The 25,992-nt window shown below is 37.6% G+C and overlaps 1 protein-coding gene across 1 annotated transcript in view; it reads left to right on the forward strand.

Moving 5' to 3' along the window:
* The window catches only part of PIGK (phosphatidylinositol glycan anchor biosynthesis class K), a 136,301-nt gene extending 118,560 nt beyond the window's left edge, over nt 1-17,741 (forward strand). Inside the window, exon 11 of the mRNA XM_005896805.2 lies at nt 17,274-17,741. Within this exon, the coding sequence (XP_005896867.1) occupies nt 17,274-17,390 (117 nt within the window). The 3' untranslated portion in view covers nt 17,391-17,741. The remainder of the gene's footprint in view (nt 1-17,273) is intronic.
* Nucleotides 17,742-25,992: the final 8,251 nt, after the last annotated feature.

Genomic DNA, 25,992 nt, shown 5'->3' on the forward strand with positions numbered 1-25,992 from the left:
TGACTCTTAGCGACCCCATGGACTGCAGCCTACCAGGCTCCTCCGTCCATGGGATTTTCTAGGCAAGAGTACTGGAGTGCAGTGCTGTTACCTTCTCCGGAAGAGATCTCTAGTCTTTCCCATTCTGTTGTTTTCCTCTCTTTCTTTGCATTGATCGCTGAGGAAGGCTTTCTTATCTCTCCTTGCTTTTCTGTGGAATTCTTCATTCAGATGCTTATATCTTTCCTTTTCTCCTTTGCTTTTCACTTCTCTTCTTTTCACAGCTATTTGTAAGGCCTCCCCAGACAGCCATTTTGCTTTTTTGCATTTCTTTTCCATGGGGATGATCTTGATCCCTGTCTCCTGTATGATGTCACAAAGCTCCATCCGTAGTTCATCAGGCACTCTGTCTATCAGATCTAGTCCCCTAAGTCTATTTCTCACTTCCACTGTGTTATCAAAAGGGATTTGATTTAGGTCATACCTGAATGGTCCAGTGGTTTTCCCTACTTTCTTCAATTTAAGTCTGAATTTGGCAATAAGGAGTTCATGATCTGAGCCACAGTCAGCTCCCGGTCTTGTTTTTGCTGACTGTATAGAGCTTCTCCATCTTTGGCTGCAAAGAATATAATCAATCTGATTTCAGTGTTGACTGTCTGGTGATGTCCATGTGTAGAGTCTTCTCTTGTGTTAGGCTCTTCTCTTGCTATTAAAACAACCTTTCTTCCCCACTTCTACCCCTGAATCGTAACGCCAGCTATCTTCAATATGTGCTCTATAGCTCATTAGTCTTGTGCTTATTTTGTTGTTTTGAGTCGTATGACCCCATGGACTGCAGCCTGCCAGGTTCCTCTGTCCTCCACTGTCTCCTGGAGTTTGCTCAAATTCATGTCCATTGAGTCGGAGATGCTATCTAACCATCTCATCCTCTGCCTCCCCCTTCTCCTTTTGTCTTTAATCTTTCCCAGCGTCAGGGTCTTTTCTAGTGAGTAGACTCTTCACCTTGCGTGGCCAAATTTGGAGTTTCAGCTTCAGCATCAGTTCTTCCAATAAATATTCAGGGTTGATTTCCTTTAGGATTGACTGGTTTGTTCTCCTTGCAGTCCAAGAGACTCTCAAGAGTCTTCTCCAGCACCACAGTTCAAAAGCATCAATTCTTCGGTGCTCAGCCTTCTTTGTGGTCCAACTGTGACATCCGTACCTGACCACCGGAAAAACCCTAGCTTTGACTATACTGACCTTAGTTAGCAAGGTGGTCTCTGTTTTTTTAACTCCCTTTCTAGGTTTGTCATAGCTTACTTTTCAAGGAAAGCTTATTTTGTTGCCCCATAATATTCATGAGGTAAGGAGTTGCCTGGAGGAGAAGTCTTGACCTATTCCCAGAGTAATTCTGCAATTTAGGAGTATTATGTAATGGTTAAGAGCACTGACTTTGAAATCAAACTCACCATGTTTCAGGCCTAGCAAAACCACTTACTAAAGTTTCTAGCTTGTGACTAGTCAAGTTACTCAATATAGTTTTGTCATGTTTGAAATAAGATACTAATTATATAATTGTGTCACAGTGCTGTTGTAAGGATTAAATAAGATAATATATGTGAAGGTCTTATAAAGGAGTGGAACTTTTGGTCAGTACTCCATAAATGATAATCATGATTATGGGTAGTGGTGGTAGTTTTGTAACAATTGTTAATTTTCCTCATCTGTTAAGCAGGGTAGATTATATTATCTACCTTGAAGGCAATGCACTGATACATTTAAAATTCTTTAATGCATGGTGTATAGTAAATATTTAAGTGTTAACCATTATTATTTGCAGTTTCTGCTTGACTATTCTGGGTTCTTCTCTAAAGCATTCTTATCAACACAGATCTCTTATTTTACAAGCTGACTGGAAATCCCTTTCCTCTTTCTTGATTTCTTCTTTCCATATCAGTTAGGGATGTGGAAATTTTTGTGGACTCTACAGAAGTTATGTGTCTTTTAATTCTCTGGCTTAAAATTTGATAAGATGGTAATTTGTATCTGTCAAGGCATAGCTTGTCAAATTTATTGCCATAAAATTATTTTAGTATCCTCTTACTATCTTTTGAATGTCTGTATAATCTGTAGTGATATTCTCTCTTCTTTTTTTCTTTAAACCAGTTTTTTAAGAAGTTTATCAATTTTATTGAACTTAAAAGAAGCAGTTTTTGGTTGGTGATATTCCCCCCCCCCCACCTTTTTGTTTTGTCTTTTATTGAATTTGACTTTTTAATTTTCTTTTTTGTGCTTAGTTTGTGTTTCATTTGCTCTTTTTTTTTTTCAAATTTCTTCAGGTGGAATCTTTTTCATAAATTACTGATTTCAAATATTTCTTCTTTTCTAATACAGTTGTATAAAACTATACATATCTCTATAAGGATGATTTATGTACATCCCATACATTTTGAAGTGTATGAATAAAGAGTGTCACCTGCCATTTCAGTAAACAGGCTGCCCACCATCAAGCCATCAGCAACTGCAGCCACCCCTGACAATGCACCCTGAGGGTACGGAGCTCAGAATGGAGAAAATTGGAATACTGGCAGTAGATTGCTAAGATGCAAATCAAGTGAATAGTTTCAATAAGTCCAGACTCTTGCATCTTCCCATACATAGAAAAGTGATAAATTCATTAACTTGAGATGTCTGGTTTTTAAAATATAGTTAGCAGTAACCGTTTGATGTTGGATACCTGGGTTTTTTTTTTTTTCTTTTTTTTCTTGCCCCTCACAGAAACTCCTGTATATCCTGACTTGTCACTTACCTCTTTGCAGCAGGCCCTCAGAGCTATCTGAGAGGCTGTATCCTGGACACAAGTCTTCAGTAAGTCTGCTGAATAAAACTTAAGGTTTTCAGCTTTGCATTCTTTTCAGTTGACAAATATATTTTCATTAAATTAAAAATATTTTCTAATATCCTTTGTAATTTCTTCTTGGGTTACTTAGAAATATATTGTTTAATTTCTAAGTATTTGAAGACTTTTCCAAGTTCTCTCTTCTGTTACTGATTTCTAGTTTAATTCCACTTTCTGGAATATTCTGTGACATCAGCCCTTAAAAATTAATTGAGACTTGTGTTAGAGACCAGAAATTGGTTCATCATGGTGAATGTCCACATGCACTAATACAGCATTTGCATTCTAGTATCACTGGGTAAAGTGAAATAAATATATCAACTACATCAAATTGGTTGATAATATTCAGATTTTCCATATTCTTACTGATTTTTTTTTTTTTACTAATTAATTCTGAGATTGTGCTGAAATACACAGTTATAATTTTTCCTTTCAGTTCTATCAGTTTTTGATATGTGTTTTTGAAACTTTAAGTACATAAAGCATTTAGAATTGGTACCTTTTTGGTGAATCAATCCCTGTATTAGTATGCTGCTGCTGCTAAGTCACTTCAGTCGTTTCCGACTGTGTGACCCCATAGACGGCAGCCCACCAGGCTCCCCTGTCCCTGGGATTCTCCAGTCAAGAACACTAGAGTGGGTTGCCATTTCCTTCTCCAATGCATGAAAGTGAAAAGTCAAAGTGAGGTCGCTCAGGCGTGTCCGACCCTCAGCCACCCCATGGACTGCAGCCTTCCAGGTTCCTCCATCCATGGGATTTTCCCTGCAGGAGTACTGGAGTGGGGTGCCATTGCCTTCTCCGTATTAGTATGAGAAGTTCTTTTTTTAATCCCTGTAATATTCGATGTTCTAAAGCAGGGGTCCCCATCCTCTGGGCTGTGGACCAGTACCTCCTGTCGAATTAGTGACAGCATTAGATCAGAAATAAAGTGCACAATAAAGCTAATGTGCTTGAATCATCCTGAAACCATCCCCCACCCCAGGTCTGTGGAACGATTGTCTTCCACAAACCAGGACCTGGTGCCAAAAAGGTTGGGGACTGCTGTTCTGAATTCTACTTTGTTCTGACGCTAATATGGCCTGCCCAGGTTTCTTTTTCCATTTGGAAAAACAGATTTTCATTTCACTTTTAACTTATCTGTGTTTTGAATATAAAGTAGGTTTCTTATAGGTAGAATATCATCGAGTTTTATGTTTTTATTCAACTTGACAATCTCTGCCTTTTAATTAGAATACTAAGATCGTTTGTAGCTCAGATGGTCAAGAATTTGCCTGCAATGGTGCAGACCTGGGTTCGATCCATGGGTCAGAAAGATCCCCTGGGGAGGAGAATGGCATCCCACTCCAGTATTCTTGCCTGGAGAATTTTATGGGCAGAGGAGCCTGGCAGGCTATAGTCCATTTGGTCACAAAGAGTTGGACAGGACTGAGCGACTAACACTACTACTACTATTAAGATCCTTTCACTTAATGTAATTATCAGTAGTTAAATGGGATTTAAATCTGGTTGGATTTAGATCTGCTGTATTGCTGTTTGTTTTATATTTGCTCCATCTGTTTTCAGTTCCTTTTCTTTTTCTGTTTTCTGTTGAGTTTGTAGGATGCCATTTTAACTCCAATTTTGGTTTATTAAGTGAATCCACTTTATTAGTGTTGTTAGTCTAGGATTTATAATACGCATCTTTAATTTAATACAGTTTACTTTAAATAGTTGACTTCCCTGGTAGTCTTTTTACAAAGGCTTCCCTGGTAGCTCAGCTGTAAAAGAATCTGTCTGCAGTGCAGGAGACCCCAGTTTTATTCCTGAGTCGGAAAGATCCCCTGGAGAAGGAAATGGCAACCCACTCCAGTATTCTTGCCTGGAAAAATCCCATAGACAGAGGAGCCTGGTGGTGTACAGTCCATGGGGTCGCAAAGAGCCGGACACGACTGAGTGACTAAACATGAACTTTAAATAGTATATTATTTTATATATAGCGTAAGAACTTTATAATGATATGTTCTCAGTTTCTCCCTTCCATTCTTTGTGCTATTGTTGTATATGTTTTGATTCTACATCTTTATGAGCCACACAATATATTATCGTTTTTACTTTAAACAGTCGATTATCTTTTAAGGAAATTTTTAAATGAAGAAAATATTTTTATATATTTGTTTACCAGTTTACCATTTTTTTTTTAATTTAATTTTATTTTTAAACTTTACAATATTGTATTAGTTTTGCCCAACATCGAAATGAATCCACCACAGGTATACCCGTGATCTCTCCTCTTTCTTTTGTGGAAGTCTGTATTTCCCTCTGGTATAATTTTCGTTCTGCCTGAAGAACTTCTCTTAACATTGCTTGTATTATAGGTCTGCTGTAGGTATACCTTGTAGTATAGGTATTTGGTATACCACTTTGTATATTGCTGTGTATAGGTCTGCTGCAGTAAATGTCTGTTGAATTCTCAAAGCTTTTGTTTTACTGAAATTTTATTTCATGTTCATCCTCGAAAGACTTTTTTCACTTGGCACATTTTCCCTAGAATCTAGGTAACAGTTATTTTCTTTCAGTACTTTAAAGATGCCTTTCCATTGTCTTCTGGATTCCATGGTTGCTGACAGCACATCTTCAATTATGCTTATCTTTGTTCCACTGTAGCAGGAGTCAGTACACTTTTTCTTAAAGGACCAGATCCTAAATAGTTTAGGTATCTGATCTTTGTTGCAACTACTGAACTTTGGTGTAATGCGAAAGCAGCAATAGACAATATGTAGATGAATGAGCATGGCTGTGTTCTCATAAAACTTTATTTGTGTAATCATGTGACTAACTCATCTGCTGTAGTTTGTTAAACCCCTCTCTGTAAGAACAAATCTCTTTTTACATGACTGCTTTTAAGGTGTTCTTGCTATCATTGTTTTTCTTTTCTTTTTTAAAAAATTTTATGTATCTGTTTACTTTTGGCTGTACTGGGTCTTCAGTGCTGCGCTTGGGCTTTCTCTAGTTGTGGTGCCCAAGTTTCTCACTGCGATGGCTTCTCTTGCAGAACGTGGGCTGTGGGTGCAGGGGTTCAGAAGTTGTGGCACGTGGGCTCTAGAGTGTGCAGGCTTTAGTAGTTGTGACACATGGGCGAATTTTGATTATGATGTTCCTTTGTGTGGCTTTCTCTGTGTTTCTTGGTGTTGGGCTCTGTGGATTTGGTGGTTTATAGTTTTTATGAAATTTGAAAAAAAATTTCAGTCATTATTTGTTTAACATTTTTTTGTCTCTCCCTATTTAGGACTCCAATTGCATGAATGTGTTCCTGCTTAATATTATGCCACGATAGGCATAACTTAGGCTCTGTGTATTCTTTTCCCTGCTCTTTTTCTTTCTGTGCTTCATTTGAGTAACTTCTGTTGCTATCTTAATAGTTCTCTGCTAAAGTGTCTAATCTACTCTTAATTTCATCCAATGTAGCTTTCATCTTATATATATTTTTCATCTCTAGAACTCCTATAATAGATCCTATTTATATATTATCTTCTCTCATATGATCATGTTTTTCTTTACATACAATTTATAATAGCTGTCTTAAGAGCCCTGTCTACTAAATACATCACCTTTTTCATATATGGGTCTATTTCAACTGATTAATTTTTCTCCTGGCTTTGGGTGATATTTTCCTCCTTCCCATGCCCTTTTAAAAGATTGGATGCTAGCTGTTTTAATTTTGTTGTTGCTGTTGCTGGCTGTTACATTTTGGATTTTTGTTTTATTCATGTAATGAGTGTTGGATTTTGTTCTAGGATCAATTTGATTCCTTTAAGGATTGCTTTTAAGTTGTTTTAGGGGAGAAGGCAATGGTACCCCACTCCAGTACTCTTGCCTGGAAAATCGCATGGACGGAGGAGCCTGGTAGGCTGCAGTCCACGGGGCCTCTGAGAGTCCGACACGACTGAGCGACTTCACTTTCACTTTTCACTTTCATGCACTGGAGAAGGAAATGGCAACCCACTCCAGTGTTCTTTCCTGGAGAATCCCAGGGACGGGGCAGCCTGGTGGGCTGCCGTCTATGGGGTCACACAGAGTCAGACACAACTGAAGTGACTTAGCAGTAGCAGCAGGCAAATCCAGATCAGCAGTGGCTATAGGACTGGAAAAGGTCAGTTTTCATTCCAATCCCAAAGAAAGGCAATGCCAAAGAATGCTCAAACTACTGCACAATTGCACTCATCTCACATGCTAGTAAAGTAATGCTCAAAATTCTCTAAGCCAGGCTTCAGCAGTACGTGCACCATGAACTTCCAGATGTTCAAGCTGGTTTTAGAAAAGGCAGAGGAACCAGAGATCAAATTGCCAACATCTGCTGGATCATGGAAAAAGCAAGAGAGTTCCAGAAAAACATCTATTTCTGCTTTATTGACTATGCCAAAGCCTTTGTCTGTGTGGATCAGAATAAACTGTGGAACATTCTGAAAGAGATGGGAATGCCAGACCACCTGACCTGCCTCTTGAGAAACCTGTAGGCAGGTCAGGAAGCAACAGTTAGAACTGGACATGGAACAACAGACTGGTTCCAAATAGGAAAAGAAGTACGCCAAGGCTGTATATTGCCACCCTGCTTATTTAACTTATACACAGAGTACATCATGAGAAACGCTGGGCTGGAATAAGCACAAACTGGAATCAAGAGTGCCGGGAGAAATATCAATAACCTCAGAGATGCAGATGACACCACCCTTATGGCAGAAAGTGAAGAAGAAGTAAAGAGCCTCTTGATGAAAGTGAAAGTGGAGAGTGAAAAAGTTGGCTTAAAGCTCAACATTCAGAAAATGAAGATCATGTCATCTGGTCCCATCACTTCATGGGAAATAGATGGGGAAACAGTGGATACAGTGGCTGACTTTATTTTTGGGGGCTCCAAATCACTGCAGATGGTGATTGCAGCCATGAAATTAAAAGATGCTTACTCCTTGGAAGGAAAGTTATGACCAACCTAGATAGCATATTAAAAAGCAGAGACATTACTTTGTCAACAAAGGTCCGTCTAGTCAAAGCTATGGTTTTTCCAGTGGTCATGTGTGGGTGTGAGAGTTGGACTATAAAGAGAGAGTTGGACTATAAAGCTGAGCGCCGAAGAATTGATGCTTTCAAACTGTGGTGTTCTGACTGGCAAGAGAGATCCAACCAGTCCATCCTAAAGGAAATCAATCCTGAATGTTTATTGGAAAGACTGATGTTGAAGCTGAAATTCCAATACTTTCGCCACCTGATGCAAAGAGCTGACTCATTTGAAAAGACCCTGATGCTGGGAAAGATTGAAGGCAGGAGAAGGGGACAACAGAGGATAAGATGGTTGGATGGCATCACCGACCCAATGGACATGGGTTTCGGTGGACTCTGGGAGTTGATGATGGATAGGGAGGCCTGGCGTGCTGCGGTTCATGGGGTTGCAAAGAGTCAGACACGAATAAGCGAATGAACTGAACTGAACTGAACTTGTCTCTCTCTCTTGACTTAGGTCCCTGGTCTAGACCCTCTTTCAAAGGGCTCACCTAATTAGGTCAGTCTCTCACTCCAGGATAATCTCCTTTTTGACTAGTTGAAAGTCACTGATTAGGGACCTTAATAACATCTTCATAATCCCCTTGTCTTTGTTATATAATGTAACCTAGCAAAGGAATGATATCTAGTCTTATATTCATAAGTCCTGGTCCACACTCAAAGGGAAGTGATTATACAGCATATGCACACCAGGGAGCGGGAATCTTGGGGGCTCTCTTAGAATTCTGCTGACCACAATTTGATATATACTACAAGTATAATTTGAAGATTACAAATCATACTTTATACAGAGGATGTTGATAGACTGGAAATACTAACAAACTACAACTAATTAAACGGTTGAAAACAAATAGCTAAATTATTTGCGACCTTAGTGGATTGTTTTTTTCTTTCCTTAAAATATAATTTAACTGATCTCATATGCTCATTATATTTTAAGGAAAAAATCTTATTGAAACATTGTAAATTTTCTATTTGTTTTCTAGTAAACATGTATAATTTTTTAAATCCTTAATTTTTTCTTTTTACATAATTTTAATACTTAGTTCTGTTCTCTGTTAACTGTTTGAAGTTCTGTGGTTAATGTTCTCCTAGAAACATGAAAGAGGAGACTGAATACTGTTCACAATTGGCAATGTAGTGTTGCTAAGCTACCTATCTTTTTAATTTGAAATATTAGGCATTTCAATAATAGGTAGCCCTTAAGCTTTTAAGTGTTTGCTCATGACACATTGGAATGTTTTATATATGCTTTTCACCTCTGTATTATAGCTATTATTGTGAAAGTTAAAAAAAAAGTGTATTTAATAGCAGTAGTGTAGCTTAACTACATAAAATTAGTCATTTTATGAGAAGCTCTAATATGGACACAAATGAAATTACAAGCTATACTTTAATGTGAACTTACCTCAAATGCAGCTGTACTACAAAATGCAATAATTATACCAATCTCTCATTTGATTGTAAGTAAAATCATTGTAGAATGCCTAAAATATTACCTATAGTTATTTTAAAAATACCAATATTGTTATTCTCTGGGAATATCATTAAATACATACTGAAAAAGCACTTTATTTTATTATGTTGCTGTCATGCTATTCATGTTATTTTTTCTCAAAGTAGGATATCATGTACTAAATGGTATTATTGTAGAACATCTTCTAAATTTGTAAAAAATGAATATAGAAAGATTTTTCTAGGTGGACTCTTTCATTAAAAGTTTTTCCTCTGCATTCCTCTTTCCCCCATAAAAATAATTTAAAAAATACCTATCCATTGTAGAAAATATATTTTCAAAAGTATAGATAAGTGTAGAGAAAAGTTTGAAAGTACCTCTAATCCTATTTCTCTCACAGAAACCGTATTCAGACTTCAGTTTCCTTTTTTTGAATATTGTTATAAGATCATATTTCATACTCAATTTGCATTTTACTTTTATTTTCTTATTACAGTTCAAGCATCTTTCCAAATCATTAAAATTGAGAACATTCTTGATGACTAATTATGTTGATGTGCAGTATTTCTCATATTATCTATATAGTTTCCCATTTTTATTTTGTAAATAACAGTAAGAAGAAAATCTTTGTGTAAACCTTTGTCAGCATTTCTGAATTCCTTACTGTAGAGCCTAGCTAGGAGTGCAACAGATTCTAGGAATGAAAAATTATGAACATTTTAAAGACTTCTGAACATGTAAATTGATTACTTTCCCTGAAAAGTTGACCATCCTTATTAACATTTACTAATTCAGTTTTGAAACAAGGAAGAAATAATTAACATGTTATTTTAACTTACTTTTATGATCAAAAATTATATTTTTCAGGTTTTTATTAGCTATTTGTAATTATTGTGAAAATTTTCATTTCCCAAAACATTTGTTCATAAATCCATGTGTCTTTTCTTACTCATTTTTGGCAGATCTCAAAGTACTGAATTTATCCCCCTTTCTGTCATGTTTTCTCATTTATTTGCCTCTTAGTTTGATTTATACACTTCATAAAATACCGATTTTTCAAAAGGTTCTTTTAAAAACCTCTCCACCTTTTTATTTCCATTTATTGCTTTTAAACTTATAAATCCCTTTACCCTGCAGATTGTCTGACATTTTGTCTCTTTTTACCATATTCACCTGTGGGTGGTTGCTGGCTAAGCTCTCAGAGGCATTGCATTGTTTCAGATCCCAGAATGCAACTGGTTATTCAAAGAGTGACCCTCCTGGCCCTAATGCTTGCTACTCTCAAACTGCATTCTTTCTTTCATCAGGATTTTCTAAGTGCCAGAGTCCTGTGGGTTTGGCATTGAACGAAGCAGATGCAAATCTCTTTCTGTCTGTCACCTTCCCCCTGCTAGTGTAGTATATGGCTGGGGCATCACTCTTCCCAGTGCCTGGCTTTTACCATCACCATGATTTTGTTCCATGTGTCACTGCTTGGGTGTTATCTCCTCCTGTCCATCAACTAACATATGACACCTTGATCAAGGGCCAGCTCATCCAAGAAGTCCTTCCTGAATAGCCGCTCACTGACAGTCCCCTTAGCTTGCAGGCCCTTTGACTCGTGCTCTTCACAGTGAAATCCTTTGTAACTGCTCTCCGCTGGTACTGTTAACATAGCTACCATTATGATGGACCCCTAGGTGCCACTTTACAAAAGTAGTTAAAAACATTGTTTTTTTTACATGTCATAAGTTTACATCTAATTCTTAATCATTTGAAGTATATTTTGGTTTGTAGTTTTGGTTTAGAAACAAAACTTCTTTGTTTTTCTTTTCTGGAAAATTTTTTTTCCAGATGTTAACCCATTGTTAGAGGACCAGTAAGAATATTTCCTTGCTCGTTGATTTGTTATAGTTCTTTTATAATATCCAATATAATATCCAAATTGTTGGATACTGAGCTGATTGACTACTTTCTATTCTGTTTCGTTGATCTTTTCTATTTTGTATCAGAAAAATATTATAGATTAGCTTTATCATATCCTCTTTGATATTCAGGACTGTTTACTCCTCTATACAGTAATATAGATTTTTACCATATGAGATGAATTTATAAAATGAGATTTTGTAAATTTATAAAATGACATTAAAAAATGAGATTTTTATCCTCATGCTGTGGATAGTCCCAGATATTTTATGTTTTTTAGTGCTGTTGTGGATGAAATTTGTTTCTATTTTCCAACTCATTTTTACTGGCACATTGGAAGGGTATTTTTTTATATTTATCTCAGATCTGAACTCGTTGTTCTCAGTAATTCTAAGAGTTGATTTTATATAGTTTGTTGATACCTAATTGTAAAATCTGGAAATATGAAAATTATTTCTTCCTTGAACTGACATCTGGATTGGCTGAAAATTCCATAATGATATTAATTAACAATATTAATAGTAGGTTTTTGTGTCAGAAAAAAACTAAAATTATGGTTAAGGTAGAACAGTGGTCAGTTTTCTGTTGGAAGCAAAATTATAGTTAAAAACAAATCATCTTTAATTATCCTGCTGCTGCTAAGTCGCTTCAGTCGTGTCCGACTCTGTGCGACCCCACAGACGGCAGCCCACAAGGCTCCGCCATCCCTGGGATTCTCCAGGCAAGAACACTGGAGTGGGTTGCCATTTCCTTCTCCAGTGCGTGAAAGTGAAAAGTGAAAGTGAAGTCGAGGTCATGTCTGACTCAGCGACCCCATGGACTGCAGCCCACCAAGGCTCCTCCATCCGTGGGATTTTCCAGGCAAGAGTACTGGAGTGGGGTGCCACTGCCTTCTCCGTTAATTATCCTAGATTAAATTAGTTGCTTTGCAGATTTACCATCAAGATACATCAAGATTCTGGGAGAAACGAACATTTTTCTAGCAGAGGGTTGGGTGGGGGCAATATCCAATGAATATGAATTGCTGACTAACTTGAAAAGGAAAGGAACAAGACTTGAGCTAGAGTAGCTCAAGTAGTTGGGATGAGGAAGGTTAGAGAGAAGTGAGGTGAGTTAGTCTCTAGATTGCCTCACTTTATTTCCTTGGGAGCAGTTCCCAGCATGGTGACAAGTGGAGTCAATCTCTTCCCAGGAAGACTACAAGAAAGAGCTAAAAGTGAGCATAACTGCCGCTCCCTTAAAGTGAGGGTAAGGGGCACAGAACATACACAAACTTTACCTTTAGAAGACACCGTAGCATGACCTCTACACAGTCTGCTATACATGCTGTTCAGGGGAAACAGGTGTTTGCTGCAGTCCTTAGTGAAATTTAGCTCAGGTGAGTGAAATGGGGCTGAATTTCTTGTTCTAGAATGCATCAGGGGATTATCTTGACAGACTTCCCTCACCTCGACCAAATTCATGATCCACAAGGAGCTGATTAGCCACCCTTCATGCTGGTTTTATATATACCATTGTTGCAGAAACTTGAAAAGTATGTAGATGAGAACTTTATTTTCTTATAATAAAGGATCAGGATTTTTCCTTCTATATTAATGGTCATCTCAGTAGGTGTATTTCATAGCTTTTGATGAATAATAAGCCAAAAGTTAGTGGCTTAAAACTTCAACTATTTCTTTGACTTTTAAGTCTCCAGTGTAGTGATTCAGGCTGAGTTTAGCTAAGCAGTTGTATTCTTAGCTGGGCACCTTCATGAGTCTCTGGTCAACCTTGTCTTGGTTAGGCAATTCTGCATCTGGGAGATGGCTGGTTGCTGACTGGAGAACTTGAGTTCGTCTCCATCTGATGTCTTTTTTACCTCCAGAAGCCTTGCCTAGGTTTGTTTCTCATGGTGGTATTCTAAGAGAGAGCAGAAGCAGGCAAAGAAAGCCTCTTGAGGCTAGCATGGAATTAGGACACTGTTGCTTATGTTCCTTTCTGTTGGCAAAAAGAAGTCACAAGGCCAACTGATTTATGGAAGAAGGACATAGAGTATACCTCTCGATGAGAACTGCCATAAAGCAATATATTCAAAGTGTATGGACACAGGGAAGGAAGTATGGGGGATCAGGACCTTTTTTTTCCCTGTGATTAGTCTACCACAATTCGGTGAATAAAGGACTCAGAGAGGTGCTTAGGACACTATCTTCCAGCTCCCTTTTTACCTCAACCTTTTGTCCCTGCATCTTGTATTATTTTATCTTTATGCTATTCATTTGGTTTTGGCTTATTGTGCATTTTTATTCAAATCCATGTTAAATAAAATTTTTCTAAAGTTATTCTTTTGTTCTTTATGAAATCTATTCAGAGATATGTTCTTTGTGTCTTCGGGAAATTTCTTCTTCATATGTTGGAGTGTTTTTACTCATGGACCTCACCTTGGTTTTTGCCTTTTTCTTAGAACGCTGTCTGCATCTCTAGCAGAGCGTGTGGATGTTAATCACCATCTACTTAGATTTGGATCCTTTCGGATGTGTATCTGAAGAATAGTTGTTCAACAATTCCCAGTGACTGGTGGCCAGTCATCAGATGTGGTTTTGGTAAACTAAACTAGGGTCATGTGCTGCCATGCTGGGTGTGCCTGGGTTTTGGACACTTTAAAAAGATGAAGTGTGTGGGAAAGACATTGTTTCTTAACATATACTATCGAAAGGATTTTTCCTGTATTTTCCCTTCTTTGCAGAGATGTTTGTTTGGATGTTGAGCCTTCTTGGATGCAGTAAACCATTGCCATTGCCTGCTACCTTCTGATATGCTCTTTACTGGGAATTATATTTAAATAGATGTACAATGAAGTATGCCATTAATTGGTTGGGGAAGAGTTGCACTACTCTGGCTGCCTCATAAAGTCACCTTCTATGGCAACACTGTTTCTCTTAAACAGCAGGCAGAAAAAGGGAGAGAGTTAAAATCCCTTTCTCAGCTGACAGAATTATGTATTTCACAGAGCACAGCAATCTTTTGGATCCTGTGTACTATTCAGAAAACTGGGCCACCATTAATTTGTTTCTAGACCTGGTTTCCAGACTTACAGATAGTGAAATTATCTGAGGTTTCTCATCAGAGGTTAAGTTAATTTTAGTAGAGAATGCTGTTGTCTCTTTCTGTGCCTTTTTATGTGCCTTTCCTGAGAAGATGGGAGCAGCTGCACAAGCAGGATTCTTCATAGATGTCATGCTAAGCTAAGAGTCCAAACTGTATTTAATTAATAATTCATTTTCCATTTTTTGTTAGTCAAATATATGTAATGAATATACAATAAAAAATAGAGCAACTGCAAATAGTAGTTTTGAAAGGCTGAGATTTGCTACTTTTGTTAGCTTGTACAGTGTTGTAATGTGAATACATATACCATTCCATAATACTTCTGGAGTAATAACACACATTTCTTGGTCCTCCATTCTTGCCTTCAGAGTTTGCCATTGGCAAACCACAGTTCTAGCACTTTGCTTTCACCTCTTGTCCTCTCCTGGGCATCAGTGGTCTAAATGTAGGACATATTTAGTTGAAGGATCCGGAAGCAGTGCCTCCAGAATTCTCTGAAACAGTTTTTAAAATAACAGATTGAAATAACTATCAGGACCAATCTTTGGAGAAATGCTAGTTACTTCTAAACAAGTTGCGTGCTGAATCACTTCAGTCGTGTCCGATTCTTTGCAACCCATGGACTGTAGCCCACCAGGCTCCTTTGTCCCTGGGATTCTTCAAGAACACTGGAGTGGGTTGCCATTCCCTTCTCCAGGGAATCTTCCCAGCCCAGGGATCGAACCCGAATCTCTTATGTCTCTTGCATTGGCAGGCAGGCTGTTTACCACGAGTGCCACCTGGGAAGCTACAGTTGTCTTATCTCTGGCAACTGTTTCTGGCTTCTGAGTTTAAGATGTAATGGTAAAATCACAACTTCGGGCAATCCATCTCATTGAAAAGTAACTAGAATTCCTACAGGTGCAGAAGTAAGATTTGCTGTTAACTACTTGATTATTTATTTCAGTAATCTATAATGAATCATAGTGCCTAAATGATGTTCAGCATTTTCTTACATGACTTGATTTAAACACCACCTGAAAGTTTTAGGTGCTCTTGGACTCTTGAAGGTTCACATCTATTGAACATTTAGCACTGAAATTCATTAAATTAGTTTATAGAACAGTTGTCTATATTATAACCTGTTCTTCTACAGTGCATAGTTTAATGCCAGATTTTAACTATTTATTTAACTTTTTAAAAGTAATAACCTAGTAACCTGTGTGTGTGTGTGTGTGTGTGTGTGTGTGTGTGTATTTTCAAATACTATATAAATCAGACTCCTAGTTATTGGGGAAAATGAATCATATCTCCTCAACCAAGTCAATACTCTTTAAAGTGGATTCTCAGGGAGCGTCTTCTGACTACTGTATGAAGGTGTGTTTCCACTAATAATGAATTTTTTTTTTGAGTTAATAGCTCTTTACTAGATAATCATTTCCCAGTTGTGGAAAAATAATTTTTTATCTTAAACTTGTTCATCCATTTGGCAAGAGTTACCAATGTTTGACTATTAGAGAATAAACAGGACAAAAACTGAGCAGCAGTTAATCATGTTTATTTAGTTCACTCACTTGTTTTTTCATGTCACATGCTTATGATACTTATATACCTACCTTTATTATAACTATGTTTTATATTAATTACTGTAGATTTTCTACTGAAATTAAATTAAGATTTTTCAGTGTTGCACAATGTTCTAAGAGCTTACAAACCATCTGAAGTGGTTTGAGAACCACTGAGCTTATCATACATGTTGATGTATGACAAAAACCATCACAGTTTTGTAAAGTAATTATCCTGTAATTAAGATAAATTAATTTTAAAAAAGTACTAGATGTGTTATGTGCAATAGGATTAATGTAATTAACACTGCTTTATGTTATATATGGAATTTGTAGAGTAAATTCTAAGAGTTCTCATCAAAAAGGAAAAAAGAAATCATTGATTTTTTTATATCACATTACAGTTGTTGCAAATTTCTTGAAGTGTTATTTATTCTCAGCATGACTTTGAAATTATTATCTATAACATTTTAATTTAAAAATTACATGTTACTTTATCAAAATTTGGTTTTTTAAAGTTTTGATAACTACAACTTCAATATAGTAATTCACTTCCTTTTAAAAAAAAAAAAAAATGAAAAGGATCACCTAATTGGAAATCAGGCATTTGCATAAATAACTTCTCCATTTATAAAATTAAAAGAAAATAGAATTTCTTTCTATCAAAATGTCCTTTAGAATATTTTCAGTGAGTTTATAATCTTGAATTCATTAGGTAATTATTAGATATTTTAAAGCATGTATAATAAACATAAATTTATAAGAATCATGGCAGTGAATTAATGGCATGGTCCTTACTGATTTCTGGTAGATTTGACTTGTGTTAATTTTTACACTCCTTTCCTCTTTCCCTCCTTCCCTCTCTTCCTTCCTTCCTTCTTTCTTTCCTTTCTTTTTTATTTTTCCATGTGATAATTTGAAGATTGGGTGAAGAGCATTACGTGTCCTGGTTATGTAGAGGAAAAAACAAAATATAAGATGTGGAAACCACTGAAAACCTTTCTGGAATCTTGTTTACATGGTGACTAAAGCAAATTTCAGATTACAGTTTTTCACTTTAATCCATCCTAGAATAGGATTCTCATAACTATCCGCACAATCTTGGCTCATAATCCGGGAAGTATTAATATAACTCATAAAGAGACAGTAGTCACAGTCAGGATCATAACGCAGCTGGTGAAATGACAAGTAAATGGGAAGACTTACCTGCCTTTCTATGCTGGACAAAGAAACATACAGGACATGTTTGTATGTGTGGAACCTGCGGACAGGGAAGGCTAACAATACATTTAATTTAATCTACATTACTACCCCTTAAATGCACACTCTGTGAATTACCTATTTTCTGTCAGTCTTTATCTATTGTTAAATTTATAATGTCATTCTTGTTTTGCAGAAACCAAAGTTGAAGGATTGGCATCCTCCTGGGGGTTTTATTCTGGGATTGTGGGCACTCATTATCATGGTTTTCTTCAAAACTTACGGAATCAAGCATATGAAGTTCATTTTCTAAATGTGGTGATGTATGAAGACTGCATGAAAGGCTACAACACTGAATATAAGTTCATGTCAATATATTTTCAAAAATGTATTGTTCTTGTGTGACTTGGCAGAAAGTATAAGCAAACTGTAAATTTGAATGAACTATTGGTTTTATAACTTAAAGAAAAATTATTGTTAATGCAAGCGCTAAATGGTATTAAATATATTTCAGTTTTTCATTTTGTGTGTTATTAAAATATTGGGATAAAGAGGTCACAATATTCTCACTGACTCTTTGTGAAAATAAGAATTTCCCTTTGTTTAATCCCCTTTCATTTGGAAAAGAAAAAAATGTGAAGACATTAAATTCTCTATTTTTATGTATATTCTCCTAGTCTTTTTTATATTTTTTTCCAAAATAGACATCATATAGAATGTTTTGTCAGTTGTCACTTTGCAGTATGTTGTCAACCCTTTGCCTCTCCTTGGACATTCTTCAAGGACACATTATGAATGGCTGTGTACCATCCATTTTATGAATGTACAGAAATTTATTTAATATTCTTCTATAATTAGACTACTTTGTTCCACAAATTTTCTTTTGGTTCATTCTTTGATGTGTTAATATGGACTTCCCTGGTAGCTCAGATGGTAAAGAATCTGCTGTCATGCAGGAGACCCAGGTTCAATCCCTGGGTCGGGAAGATCCCCTGGAGAAGGGAATGGCAACTCACTCCAGCATTCCTGCCTGGAGCATTCCATGGACAGAGGAGTCTGACGGGCTATAGTTCATGGGTTTGCTAAGGGTCAGACATGACCAAGTGACTAACACTTTCATGTGTTAATATTTTATTTATCAGCTATTCATGGAATTCTACAGCTAAAATTGTAAATAAATATGAAAAATTAGGTTTTTAATCTGGTACTGACAGTCTCCAGGGCTTTATTTACTGTCAGTTTATCTGGAAAATTTAAGATCTTTGGAAATGTCACATATTGACTGCTCAAGAGAAACAAATCCCATCATTTTTCGTTTCTAAGCATTCTGTGATCCTTTAGAATTGATCACCTCTTCAGTTTCCTCACTGACAAAGATACTGCTTTTTCACTGGCTGCCCCCTGGCTGGGTCTGCACTTTTTCTGGACAGTCCCATAAAGTGGACAGACTGCAGGAAAAATTTGTGCTTGTGGCCATGTCCTTGTGTGTGACTGATGCATCATGTAAGACAGTAAACCTCTTGTCTGGTCTCTGATGAGATGCAAGAGCTCATATCCCCGTGACAGACTTTCATCTTGCCGGCCATCTTCTATCTGTCTCATAACTGGAAATGGTATTGAGATTGTGCTTTGCTGTCAGACCCAGATATTGTTTCTTCACGTATGAGGGGGAGAAAGATATCCTGAAAGTTGATTATTTGTGACCCTGGGATACATTTTTGTGTTTTATCTGTTTTATCCAGAAACTTTGTGTTAATCTTAAAATCACTATGAAGATATGTTTTGTAATTATAGGAAACATTCAGAAGACAACTCTTCTTCTACAATAAGACCTCTTAAAGTTAATATTCCTTAGACTCTGTTTTCCTCGTAGCACTTAAAATATTACCTTTTAATTATATGCAAAATGATCATTCTTTTCACAGGCAAAGGATTAACTGTGTTATCGCTCAGGTTAGAACAAATGGTATTGAAGCTTTTTTCAAGCTCTGAATCTTCATTTTAATTGATCTTTTTATTGGTGTATTAGGTAAGTGAAGAAGGAAAAATTTTATCTGATTATATGGAAAAGCATCTTTTTGTACATAGAAAGGAGGAAAAGCAAACTTAAATTCAAATAGCTGGATTTTAATAGTCCTGTGAGACAAAGGTTGACTGTGTCAACACTTACACAAAGTCATGGACACTGTGGTTGGAAGGGGTAAGCTACTTAGATTAGTAAAGGAAATATAATTGTTCTTGAGCCAAAGTAATTTAGTTTGAATATAATGAAACATATCCTGATGGTAAAGACTGCTGGAAAGGAAAAGGATTCCTCTTCAGAGATTGAAGAAGGTGCCCTTCTTAGTTAAAACCAAACTGGGAAAAGTAATACTGGATATAATATACAAGATTAATTATATTACAGATAAATTTCAAAGGGCAGTTATTTCTTTCTGTTTCATTATTGAATTGTCAGAATACAGTTAAAGCAAAAAGCTTGAAATATGTTAAATGCTTAGCTCATAACCATAATCTTTTTACATAAAGCATATTCAGCCTTCAATAATAAGTAAATCCTCTGTATATGTTAAGTGGGTAATATCATAAATGTAATTAAATGGCCCAGACTTTAAATGATAACATAAAAGCACATCCTTAAACATATTCTCCTTGAGTCACAAAGAACTGAGCAGCTGAAAGGTGTTTTCCTTTTGCCTTTCTCATAGTGTTGTAGTGAGGATCAGATGAGCTAATGATATGACTAAACCCTTTGGAAACTGTAAATATTTGGTGGTGTTATTTTTCATATATCTGGTTAGGAAGATACCAAGGGGGAGGTTAATGGTGCCAGGGTCCCCTTTTCTGTTGTACTTATTTACCTTTCTAAGCTACTCAGTGTTATTCCTGTTCTCTTTGGTATTTTTTCTCTCCTCCCCTACAGTGCCCTTCAGGGGGACAAGGATACTATAGATAAATGGATCCCAGCAGACATGTCCTGACCTTTTTGGGGAGGGACAGGATATAATGATGCTGTTCAAAGGCAGCCTGCATGAGAAAACGAAACCAAATGATGTGGATTTTAAAATTATGAAAGACATTCATTTGCAGTTTATGAAGGAGAAATGTAGTTTGGATGCAAAGCTGATTAAATTGGATCAAGAAAAATTGGAATTAAGTACAAAAAATCATTCATTCATTTATAGTTTCCATTTTCATATATCCTAAGCTAGTTGAAAATGATGATCCCACAACAAGCATAACTCAGCTTGTTTCTGCTTACTGAGTATTTTCCACCATGGTATATGTTGGTATCACTTCTTCCATTATGTATGTTGTACAGCAGAGTTACTGTTACTGTGGGAATCATAATTTGAAATTTTGACTTGTGTGTTTCTGGAATCTTCACAATAAATGTTACATTAGCATAGAAAATTTTTTTCATTGAGTTTACCAAAATTAAATTCATCTATAGCAGATACTGTTTTAGCTTATGAAAGAAATATTTTATAAACATACCACAAGGTATAACAATAAAATGAGATCAGTCTCCAATTTACTTTATGGAATCAGCTCCATTACTTCATTGTCACATTTCCTGCCTGAGTGCATATACCTACATGTGTACCTGCTACATAAATATGAAAGTTCAGTTCATAGACGATATGTGCTAAGTTGCTTCAATCGTGTTTGACTCTGGAGACCACCAGGCTCCCCTGTCCATGGAATTCTCGAGGCAAGAATACCAGAGTGGGTGCCATTTCCTACCCAGGAACTGAGCCCACATCTCTTACGTCTCCTGCATTGGCAGGCGAGTTCTTTACCACCAGTGCCACTTGGGATGATACACCCGAGCCAGTGTCTTTTTTCCCTTTTCTACTGTTCTGAACGTGTGCTGTAAAACATTTGATGCAGTTTAACTGAGTACACCCTTTAATGGGATTGATATACATGAAGGTGTGATCAAGAAACCCATTATTAAAAATTCATTTACCCTAAACTTGGAAAGGTGGTCACTGTCATTTTTGTTTCACTTGTGCTGCTTGCAGCCGCAGAGACCTCAGAGGGCTTTCACATTCACCTGAGGTATACACCCAGTCAGCGTTTACTGGGTGCAGCTCATGTGATGTGACCCTCTACTGATAATGGAAGTGCCAGCTCTGCCTGTGCTAGGATCTCAGGGACAGCTGGCCAGAACAATGTAGATCATTTTCTTAGGGGTCATTTAATATGATCATAAATGTAAAGCCCCTTGTACAATACCTGGCATACATGAGAAATTCAGCATTTTGCTCTTTGCTGTGTAGGGCTCTACCTTGCTCTTATTTTCAACCTCTACTCGGGCCAGGTATCATTCTTTAAACCTCCATTAGCCTTGGTGTTCTGGGCTGTCCTGTTCACTTCGGTTTTCAGCAGATGTCATCTTGAGGTAACAGTTCTTTTCACTTTCAATGCTATTGAACAATTTCAGCCCACAGGCTCTTTTGCTTGCCTTTTCCCTACCCCCCCCCCCACCATTTTAGACAGGTTGAGGCTTTTCTCCATCTTCCCTCAGCCTTAGTTTTTTTGTTTGTTTGTTTGTTTGTTTTTAATTTTATTTTACTTTTAAACTTTACAATATTGTATTAGTTTTGCCAAATATCAAAATGAATCTGCAACAGGTATACCTGTGTTCCCCATCCTGAACCCTCCTCCCTCCTCCCTCCCTATACCCTCCCACTGGGTCATCCCAGTGCACCAGCCCCAAGCATCCAGCATCGTGCATCGAACTTGGACTGGCATCTCGTTTCATACATGATATTATACATGTTTCAATGCCATTCTCCCAAATCTTCCCACCTTCTCCCTCTCCCACAGAGTCCATAAGACTGATCTATACATCAGTGTCTCTTTTGTTGTCTCGTACACAGGGTTATTGTTACCATCTTTCTAAATTCCATATATATGCGTTAGTATACTGAATTGGTGTTTTTCTTTCTGGCTTACTTCACTCTGTATAATAGGTTCCAGTTTCATCCATCTCATTAGAACTGATTCAAATGTATTCTTTTTAATGGCTGAGTAATACTCCATTGTGTATATGTGCCACAGCTTTCTTATCCATTCATCTGCTGGTGGACATCTAGGTTGCTTCCATGTCCTGGCTATTATAAACAGTGCTGCGATAAACATTGGGGTACACGTGTCTCTTTTCCTTCTGGTTTCCTCAGTGTGTATGTCCAGCAGTGGGATTGCTGGATCATAAGGCAGTTCTATTTCCAGTTTTTTAAGGAATCTCCACACTGTTCTCTATAGTGGCTGTACTAGTTTGCATTCCCACCAACAGTGTAAAGGAGTTCCCTTTTCTCCACACCCTCTCCGACATACATCACAGCAGGATCCTCTATGACCCACCTCCCACAATATTGGAAATAAAAGCAAAAATAAACAAATGGGACCTAATTAACCTTAAAAGCTTCTGCACAACAAAGGAAACTATTAGCAAGGTGAAAAGACAGCCTTCAGAATGGGAGAAAATAATAGCAAATGAAGCAATGGACAAACAACTAATCTCAAAAATACACAAGCAACTCCTACAGCTCAACTCCAGAAAAATAAATGACCCAATCAAAAAATGGGCCAAAGAACTAAATAGACATTTCTCCAAAAAAGACATACAGATGGCTAACAAACACATGAAAAGATGCTCAACATCACTCATTATCAGAGAAATGCAAATCAAAACCACTATGAGGTACCATTTCACGCCAGTCAGAATGGCTACAATCCATAAGTCTACAAGCCTTAGTTTTTTGCTATCTTCTCTGTCTGTAGCTTATCCACTCTGTTGGAACATATCTTCAGCATGATTACTGGACAGTCTAGCCTCACCCCAGGTTCTAATGTCCAGATAATACCTCCATCTGAATTCCTCTTTATTCCTCCATCACAGTGGCCACTGCATTTCCAGGAGAAGACCTCCTCTTCTCCCCACACCCAGTTTATAATTTTTAAAGTTTCAAATGAGGGAAAACCAACTAGAACAAATTACAGGCTGAAAGGGGAATTTGCTGGAGGGATATAAGGCTATCGCACAAGCTTGTGAGGAGGGGCTCTGGTGTGAGCCTCATCAAGGACTGCCATGTTCCTGGATTCTCTTCGCAGCCTGTTTCCTTTCTGGTTTTCTCACATGGCTGGTGACTCCAGAGCCCCACAAACTATGCTTTACCACAGAAGAGAATAAAGTTACTCCTTTTCTTTATTTATAGTCCTAATAGTCTTGGGAAAGATCTGATTAACATTGTGGCATCAAGGATTCAGCTAACTGGAGAGTCAAGGTCCTGTAAACACAGGGACCTCTGGCCGCAAAGCCCCGTCTCTGACCATTCTTCCTAGAGAAGGGAGAGATCACAGGAGCCAGGCAGCCACTTTTGCTACTACTTTTCTACTGATCTTCTATTTAGTAGGTGATCTTTGGAGCTACAGCATCACTCTGGAGCTCCCTAGAAATGCAGAATGTCAGACCCTACTCTGGACCTACTGAAGCAGAGTCTGCATTTTACCTGATCCCCAGGTAATACACACACATGCATGTAAGTAGGAGAAACACTGATCTACACCTTCTACTGAATAGCTCAGTTTTATCTCCTAAAAAGGAGATTATAAAATGATTGTGAACAGTCATTTGTAGAACTGAGAGCATGGGTAGCGTATTTTATGGGTGAATTTAGACTTTTAAGACTACACCACTCTCATTCTCATATTTTAATGTTTAAAGTGTGAGAGTGTTAGTCACTCAGTCCTGTCCAACTCTTTGTGGCCCCATGGACTGTAGCCTGCCAGGCTCCTCTGTCCATAGAGTTCTCCAGGCAAGAATACTAGAGTGGTTAGCCATTCCCTTCTTCAAGGGGTCTTCCTGACCGAGGGATCAAACCCTGGTCTCCTGCCTTGCAGGTAGATCCTTTACCATCTGAGCCAGCAGGGAAGCCCTTGAATGCTTAAATGAGCATCTAATTAACACTTACTATATGTATGTATGCATATTCTTTGATACTCCTGTCATCAAGAAGTGGAGTCTAGAGAGTTCTTGGTGGTTCAGTGGTTAAGAATCCTCCTGTCGGTCCTAGGAAGGACTGGGCTCAAGTTCGGACAGGAAGGCGAAGCTCAGTGCCTCTTGTCATTTTTCTTACCAATGACATGGAGTATGTTGGGAAAACTGACTTAGAAAAGATGCAGGGATTTATTCTCAGCCATTCCAAGGGAGTCCGGGCCTGAGACAAGATGGGTTAGGAACTTCAGTCACAGGTTGGGAAAAAGAGCAGCCTAGCTTTGTCACAATATTAAAAAAAAAGAATCCTCTTGCCAATGCACGGGACACAGTTTCGATCCCTGGTCCTCGAAATTTCTACATGCCTTGGGGCAACTAAGCCCGTGCACCACAGCTACTGATCCTGCGTTCTAGAGCCCTCGAGCTCATGAGGCCCAACTACTGCAGCTCACATGCCCTAGAGCCTGAGCTCTGCACACAGAGCAGCCAAAAATAAATATAAATAAGTAAGTAAAAAGAAGTGGAGTCTAAATTCCTCTCATCTGAATATAGGCTGGCCTTAGTGACTTAATACTAATAAATAGGATGTGGCAGAGTAATACTGTGTGACTTCAAGGCTAGGCCATGAAAGGGGATACAGCACCCCCCTGGCTCTCTTTCTCAGGACACTTCCTCTTGGAACCCAGCCACCATCTCCTGAGGAAGCTCAAGCCACTTGGAGAAGCTGTGTATGTGTATTCTGGCCATTACCCTGGCAGGGTCCCAACCAATAGCCAACATCAACTTCCAGACACTTGGGAGACTGCCCCAGATGTTTCCTGCAGCAACCCCGGGAGAGATCCCCAAGCCACTCATTGACTCTCAGAACCTTGAGAGATAGTAATTAGAAAAAATTGTTGTTTTTACCTCAGTGTGTTCAGGATGGTTTGTTGTACAGAGATGGTTACTAAAACACTGGGTTAATATGTATCCACTTTAGTATTTAGATGCTAGGAGACATACAAAGAAACAACATTCCTTTTTTTAAAGAATTACAAGTTAATTCTTGAAGCACATGTGAAAAGATGAATTACTGTATAACAAAAAATGACAAGTGCCATGTAAGAGCTGTAGAGTAAGGGCTTTAAAAAGAAACTTCTAACTTTAATTGCTAAAGAGGTACGTTATTCATAATGTATTTATTCTCAGGGGAACAGAGAACTCTTCAAGAATGAAATGAAATTTGAGCGATTAGATATCTCTCTTGTTTTCCCTCTCCATTCTTCATTATTGCTCTTTTAAAATTGTAATTTTCTTCAGTTCTGTTCAACTCAAACTTTCCTGTCATCAGAAGATTTTGCTTTGTAATCTGAAAGTCAAATTGAGGGAAGATAACTAGCTCAACTTCCTTTTCTACCTTCTACAAATACACCTTTGTTTTTCTCCCCTTCCATTCCTACCCCACCGCTTTGATCTTAGAGATTGAATTATTGATCCCAACCTTCTTGTAGGATATTGCTTACTCATAAACTCTCCTTTGGCTCCACAACCTCTTGCGTAGAAGCGTTTTCCCTTATATTTTGTAAGATGTTCAAGCTTTCTCATCTGAAAGACTCCTCAAAATTCTGTCCTCTTTTAAATTCTAATATAGAAATGCTATATAGAGCTATTTTCTACCTCATTCTGTAGCTTATAATTGAGTAAATGAGCAGCATTCTCTAATTTGGCTACTTTGCCTTGTATTCATTTGTGAACCTTTTTGTGAATCTGTCTTCTGTTCCCACAACTCCCCTGAAACTATTTTCTTTACTGATATCAGTGATTTCCTGTTTGCCAAATCAGATGGAATTTTACTGCCTGTGTCTTTTTTTCTCTTCCTCTCTCCATAATATGTAACAGTTGTTGATGACTCCTGCTTTGGGGAACACTT

This window comes from Bos mutus, chromosome 3 (genome assembly GCF_027580195.1).
Source record: "Bos mutus isolate GX-2022 chromosome 3, NWIPB_WYAK_1.1, whole genome shotgun sequence".
Lineage (NCBI taxonomy): Eukaryota > Metazoa > Chordata > Mammalia > Artiodactyla > Bovidae > Bos > Bos mutus.